Genomic DNA, 7,701 nt, shown 5'->3' on the forward strand with positions numbered 1-7,701 from the left:
CAGCAGTAAAAGGAAGGGAGGATGGTGAGGAAAGGAGAGAGAGGCAAGGCAATACTTGCTTCAAGAAGCTGCTCTTCTCCTGCCCTGTGCTCATCACTGCCACCTCCTTCTGCTCTGAACCAGCGTGGTGTAGTTTGCCCAAGTGGGAATATTAATAATTGGACAACAGTTATCACAAACCTTATAGCCCAGGGAGGATCTCTTGGGGAGAGGGTACACTATAAAATCTAAAGTTTTCAAATCCCAGTGATGGCTTATCTTCTAAATTTATAGATGAGAAGCATATCATTCTGTAATAATTATGGACTAAATTTCTGAAAACAGCACAAATAAACCACCTCAGAAATGAGCCAAACTGAAATATCTCCTGGCTTTGTCATACAATTCTTATTTGATGAAGAGTAGAGTCTGTAATCTGTGCTTGACTAAACCCCTTTCCTCACGGCACATGCACTCTAATGTGGGGGGGCGGGGCGGAATATGAAATCAGACAATAAACTTCCAGAAAGGATTAGTTCTGGTTAACAACTGTTTATGTGAGTTGAATAAGTTGTTCATGGTGATCTCCAGTGCCTTAAAATAAATAACCAATTTTAGCAGAATGTGAGGCATAGGCACCTACTGTTTAGCACCTTTAATTTATTCTTTGAATTAGCTGTCCCCTAGTGTTCAACTCAGGCCTAACCACAATGATAAAGCATTTTGGTAAAAATATACACATCAGTAACCCCGCACTGGAAGCTAAGATGGAGAAGATCTCCACGGCCACCGTGTATTTTCCCTTGGTGCTCTGGTAGGTGGGAACAAAGGACAGCCAAACACTGCAAAACAGAAGCATACTGAAGGTGATAAACTTGGCTTCATTAAAACTGTCAGGTAATTTCCTGGCTAGGAAAGCCACAGTGAAGCTGACAATGGCTAGGAAGCCCATAAAGCCCAAAACACAGTAAAACATAATAACTGAACCTTCATTACATTCCAGAACAATTTCTTCAGTCACTGAGTGCATGTCAAAATACAAGAATGGGGGAGAGGTTGCCAGCCACACAGCACAAATAGTGGTTTGAATAAGGGAGCACGACAGAACAATGGAAAAGGCCAGTCTTTTCCCTATCCATTTCCTCATCCTGGACCCAGGCTTGGTCGCCGTGAAAGCCATGATGACGGTGATGGTTTTGGCCAACACACAAGAAACTGCCAGTGAGAAGATAATGCCAAACGCAGGTTGTCGAAAGAGGCATGGTATCTTCTCAGGCTGACCAATGAATAGGAATACACAAAGGAAGCAGAGCAGTAGGGAGATGAGGAGACCGTAGGTGAGGCTCCGGTTGTTGGCTTTGACTATGGGAGTGTCTTGGTGCTTAATGAAGACTCCAAGCACCAGAGCTGTGAGGAAAGAGAAGGAAAGAGCAAAAATGGACAAACTGGTCCCCAGAGGTTCATCATAAGACAAGAAGCTTATCTTTTTTGGAACGCATAAATCCTGGCCACGGTTTGGATATTGATCTTCTTGACATTGAATGCAGTCATCCATGTCTGGAAAAGAAAACACGGCTTTTGATATATACATTAAACAACCCTTAGCATTCAAAACCCTATCTGAGCATAGGGTGCTAGGGGAGAAAGATACAGAGAACATCAGGCTCCTTCAAATTTCATGTTATTGAAGTCATTGGACCTTTCCTTTGGTCCTGAATATTTTTTGGTAATTGGTATTTATGTTTGATTCGTGTGAACAATTGTGATTCTTAACATTTTTTAAAGTCCTAGAGGGAGGCTGGTCCTTTGATGTACCACAGACATCCCCAAACTTGGCCCTCCAGATGTTTTGGGACTACAACTCCCATCATCCCTAGCTAACAGGACCAGTGGTCAGGGATGATGGGCATTGTAGTCCCAAAACATCTGGAGGGCCAAGTTTGGGGATGCCTGATGTACCATGTAACTGTGTTTGTAATAAGTTATAGCTGGGTAAGAAACAGAGATCATAGAAATAAAAAATAGTCTTGTGACACCTTAAGGACTTGTGCATTTTTATGGCATCAGCTTTTGTGAACTAAAACTCACTTCTTCAGAACATCTGGTCCAAAGGAAAGCTCAGCCTCATCACTGCTCTCCTTGCATATCAAAACTAGGAAGTTAGCATCATCTCAGTTTTTTTTGGGTATCCTACAATATCCTTTTACTTTCTCTCTCAGATGAGGCCATCATCTTCATCACCACTGAGCAGCTTTGGATACTGTGAATCAGAGCCAGCATGCATTTTTTGGAAACCTACTCTGTACTAATTGTTAGGATATTGATGTTCTGTTCCACCTAAAGAGGAACAGATATGTGGAGTTGTGGTTCGAGGACCCGACCCCCGCAATGTGGAATGAATACACAAGGACACGTGATAGAAGGTTAATGGGCAAGAAAAAGCCACAACTTTATTGATTACAGCAGTGATAAGGTATTGGCTTAGGCATTGGATGTCTAAAACAAGGGGGTTTATTCACCAGTAGGTGGAGCCTGTTCATGCTAATCCAACTATAGGCTCTCCCCTGATGTCACCGAGGGTCGTGCCATAGCCTCCCGCCAAGCAGGCATCGGACAGAGTACACGACAACGGATTCCTTTAACGGAATACCCAAAAATTGAAGGCATAGGCGATAGCCACACCTAGCTCTTCGACACACCACAACACATTATTCCAATGCCTAACCTACCCACCAATACCACGAAAGTTGTGACGATTGCTACGAGGTAGGCGAAAAAACCAAAAAGCCTAATGCCAAATGGAAAAATTCCTACCAGGCCCCCTGGACAACCAGGGCGACCAACCTAAGGTCCATAGCAAGGCCAAGGAACTAAGACCCTGAGCTTGAAGGGAGTGGAGGGTGGGTGACTCGCGACGAGACGACGGAGAGGAGAATAAGGCCGAGGAGGGGCTGGCGCCACAGCACATAGGCTGCTGAACACGCCCTCTCGGAGGCACCTGGCTGGGTGCCTGCCGATGGGCGTGGGCGCAAGCCAGGTGAGTGGGGGAGGCAGGGGGCTACTGCCCCCTGCTAGGGGCGGGGCTCGGGCTCCCGCCCACAACCACTCCCCTCTCTTCCAGGGAGGAGAGTCTTTGTTGTATGTCACATGTCTGTTTACATTCCAGCACAGCTTGCTGGGAACTTCCGTTTTGTATAGATTTGCTTATGCTTTTTGCTTGGACACGAAGGGGAGCAGACATGTTTTTCCTTTGTTCTGATGCTGAATAAAATGCTTGTAAATACGCTTTACATATGCCTCTCTCTGCCCTTCTGTTGCGAAGAGTTCTAAACTCTTCAGCTAAACTCTGCTGGCTTGCGTGTCACAAATACATGCTGTTCCAAGGACTGGAGTTTGCCCGGCTGCCGGCCGGTGGGCTGCAGCCAACTGGGGGTCTGCCAATTGCCCCTGTCTCCTTGGAAGCACCCCAAAACTAATATCTCTTACCTGTTTTGTTTGAGATCTTTCCTTCTGGGCATGGAAGGCAATCATAGCAGCAGAATGGTGCCCCTTCCTTCTTTGTCTTACTGGACCCCGAATGGCAATTGTCATTACACACAGAAAGAGGCGGCATCTGTCCATAAATGAAAGAAGATACTAATTTGGAAATATTCTCAGGAAATACATTTGGGGAGTTTGCTTCTCCTGAGTCACTCTGGATTTTAAAAATGGGCTAAGGCTGGAATCACACAATGGCGTCACTTACAGTTTGCTTCTCTTGAGTCCCACTTTCTCAACATTTGTAAAATGAGTCAATGCATTCCAAGATAAGCATGGACCCTACCTGGTTGAATTTGTCTGGCCATACAATGATATCTTCATGAATAGTGAGCACATTTTCCTTGTGGGCCTGTGGGTCTACGCTTCCAACTCTCACTCTGAGAAAGGATTGGTTTGGGAATGTGACCCAGTTGATAATATCAAATCCAGCTGCTAATGACCCATTTTCATCAAAGGAAATGGTTTCCCCAGCAGTATTGTTAAAGGAAACACTTCTCAGATAATGGTGCAGCTGAAGGGGGTAAGTAAAAAGAAAAAGAAAAAAGAAAAAAGGTGAAGGTTCAATGTACAAGATACCGTATTTTTCGCTCTATAAGACGCACCAGACCACAAGACGCACCTAGTTTTTGGAGGAGGAAAACAAGAAAAAAAATATTCTGAATCTTAGAAGCCAGAACAGCAAGAGGGATCGCTGCGCAGTGAAAGCAGTGATCCCTCTTGCTGTTCTGGCTTCTGTGATAGCAGCGCAGCCTGCATTCGCTCCATAAGACGCACACACATTTCCCCTTACTTTTTAGGAGGGAAAAGTGAGTCTTATAGAGCAAAAAATATGGTACTTAAAAACACGGTATGTTTTTTGTTAAATACACATGTGTATATTAAAAAAGGGATACAAAAGTTCTATGGTAGGCTAAAAAAAGACTTGACGACTTACAAAAGTGTAGAAAGCTCTCCTGAAGGAGTCTGCTCAGGATATTACCTGCCATCTCTGTTGATATGAAAATGTCCACCTTCCTTTATTTGCCCTTCCTCTGTGCTTGGAGTTGAACAAATAAATGGCATGCAGCGCATGCGCCACAGCATAGACAGCATTGTAGACACTGTAACTGTGGCCAGTCATGCTCATTTCAAAAACTGACGCAGGGAGAGTCTCCAGCTTTTCCCTTCCGGTACAAATTCTCCCACCCATGTTGTCTACCAGAGAGCCTGGAAATAAACAGCTAAATGCACGTTCCCAGAAGACTCTGATAAAGTCATATTCCTTTTCCAAGGTAGGATTTATTGCATGAAGAAATTTATGGAATGTCTGCAACTCCTTTGAACTTACTGCAAACGATATAGCACCCTGGAGGAAATCTATGTCCCAATTACTCTGAAAGGGAAGAGATGTGAAGTCCATCTGGGCTGTCATAATCCAGACTTTTGTCTTAAGTGGCATGTCCATAAATGTTGGGATGAATAGCAACATTCTCACAAGAATCATGGTCTGAATTTCACCATGGGCAATCAAGACGCTAGCAGTGCTATTCATGATCATCTTTGATTTTTCAATTCCATTTTCCACCATTTGAGGAACGTCATTGGAAAAAGAGAGTTTGGGGAATTTTTCAATGAAGTCAAAGCAGATGCCACTCTGGGAAAACATGGGAAGCACAATCTGGGAAAACCTCTCTCCAGTGTCATCATCCAGATAAAATACCCCAATCCATGTCCATCTGAAATGAAGAAGTAACTGGAGAATCCCTTTATACTGATGGTCCACATCTGGGAACATCTGGTGAAAGAAGACTCCTTGATCTTTGCAATCTACTACAAGAGCAGAACCATATGGGAGCTAAGTAAAGAGCAGATGGAAAATGGTATGTATGTATGTGTGTATATATGTTCTGTGTGTACAGTCAAACCTCGGTTGTTGAACGTAATCCGTTCTGAAAGCCCATTTTTCATTTCTGAGATGTTTGACAACCGAGGCATGGCTTCCGATTGGTTGCAAGAGCTTCTTGCATTCAAGTGGAAGCCGTGTCGGATGTTCAGGTTCTGAAAAACATTCAAAAACTGGACCATTGACATGGGTTTTTTGCATTCAGGAGCCAAAACGCTCGAAAATGGAGCCATTTGGGAACCAAGGTTTAACTGTACTGTCAAAAGAAAACACATATGCCTAAATACAGTGTTCCAATCTAGATTTCATTTTCTTTCTTTCATGAACCAGAAGGGTTCAATATATTATTAATTTTTAAGGCATAGACTTCACATATCCAACATTTCTCAAACCTCTCCTCAAAATCCCCTCAGATGTGAAATTCCTCTTCAGGGCATCAATTGTCCCATCCTTTGTATTCTAGCCTTTGTATTTGGACATAAATTGGGAAAGAATTTGCTTGATCCATTCTGATCTGATATTCTTGAATTTGGTTGTGGATTGAAACAAAATTCCCATTGGGAGTGTGCACATTTCCTGGTTTTGCAATGCATTTCCATGCACAGAATTTTGCATTTCCTTGTAAAGAGCATAAGACACACCTAGTTTTTGGAGGAGGAAAACAAGAAAAAATAATATTCTGAATCTCAGAAGCCAGAGCAGCAAGAGGGATCACTACGATCCCTCTTGCTGTTCTGGCTTATGGAATAGCTGCGCAGCCTGCATTCGCTCCATAAGACGCACACACATTTCCCCTTACTTTTTGGAAGGGAAAAAGTGAGTCTTATAGAGCAAAAAATGCAGTATTTAAACACACTGAAAGTGTCCGTTTTTGTGTAAAAAGTGAGCAGGAAAGTGAAGGGGAAGGAAAAATGGGGTGAAATGTCACACAAAGGCATGCAATGGGATAGAACAGGATAGAAGTGGACCTGTCTTTCAGTGCTAGGAAATGGCATGTAATCAACTGCTCAGTCCACCCCTGTTATATGGACTGAGACCCTCCCTGCCCACAGACTGTCTCGCCAGAGTGGTGCATGCTCTGGTTATCTCCCGCTTGGACTACTGCAATGCACTCTACGTGGGGCTACCTTTGAAGGTGACCCGGAAACTACAACTAATCCAGAATGCGGCAGCTAGACTGGTGACCGGGAGCGGCCGCCGAGACCATATAACACCGGTCTTGAAAGACCTACATTGGCTCCCAGTACGTTTCCGAGCACAATTCAGTGTTGGTGCTGACCTTGAAAGCCCTAAACGGCCTCAAAGGCCCAGTAGACCTGAAGGAGTGTCTCTACCCCCATCATTCTGCCCAGACACTGAGGTCCAGCTCCGAGGGCCTTCTGGCAGTTTCCTCACTGCGAGAAGCAAAGCTACAGGGAACCAGGCAGAGGGCCTTCTCGGTAGTGGCGCCCGCCCTGTGGAACGCCCTTCCAGCAGATGTCAAAGCGATAAATAACTACCTGACATTCAGAAGACATCTTAAGGCAGCCCTGTTCAGGGAAGTTTTTAATGTGTGATCTTTTAGTGTACTTTTGGTTTCTATGGAAGCCGCCCAGAGTGGCTGGGGAAACCCAGCCAGATGGGCGGGGTACAAATAATAAATTATTATTATTATTATTATTATTATTATTATTATTACAGTTTTCTAATGTTTACTAAATCTAAAATGCTGGGTTGGACGATTCTTTATTTTTTGTGTGAGCACAACTTACCTGTGGAATCTTGTAGTTCCTCAGCATAATTGCCATATTGAGATCAACATCAAAATTAGGTCCCCCAATGACTGCTATAAGATTGTCCTGGATATCACACTTGTAGTTAGGGAAGAATTTGCCCTTTGTGGAGAGGAGTTCCATGGAGGCAAGAAATGTTGCGCTGGAACTGAAACCACTGTTATAGAGGTGGGAGCCAAGGCTGATGTTGGGTAAGATCCGGGGACTTTCATTTATCTCCTTCAGAGCAAATACCAAGGCCAGAATGTGCTGGTAGTGGTGGGTCAGTACCCTAAAATGAGAGAAAATACGACCTTGAAGTGGCAATCCCTCTTCTCTTAATTTCAAAAATAACTTCTCATCTAAATAGCTGCCTTAGTTAACCAGCATTTATATTTTAAACAATTCAACAACAAATTTAATAAGAACTTCACTTTGCTGAGTGACACAAACGCCTTTGTTACTTATAAAGTAGCACTCTATGCGCTGGAGCTAAGAAGATCAGGAGAAAGGAACTAGAAAAAAATAGTGGTCAACTGCAGAGGGGAT

At 43.7% G+C, this 7,701-nt stretch overlaps 1 protein-coding gene across 1 annotated transcript; it reads right to left on the reverse strand.

The window, feature by feature from the left end:
• Positions 1 to 634: 634 nt before the first annotated feature.
• LOC307205218 (vomeronasal type-2 receptor 26-like) lies at positions 635 to 7,296 on the reverse strand (the record flags this gene model as incomplete). The annotated part of the gene is made up of 4 exons (XM_079957414.1): positions 635 to 1,536; positions 3,466 to 3,592; positions 4,994 to 5,152; positions 7,153 to 7,296. 4 exons carry the CDS (start codon positions 7,294 to 7,296, stop codon positions 635 to 637), a joined length of 1,332 nt encoding a protein of 443 aa, XP_079813540.1.
• Between the last annotated feature and the right edge of the window lie 405 nt (positions 7,297 to 7,701).

The sequence above is a fragment of the Podarcis cretensis genome, assembly GCF_951804945.1.
Source record: "Podarcis cretensis genome assembly, chromosome: 16".
Classification (NCBI taxonomy): domain Eukaryota; kingdom Metazoa; phylum Chordata; class Lepidosauria; order Squamata; family Lacertidae; genus Podarcis; species Podarcis cretensis.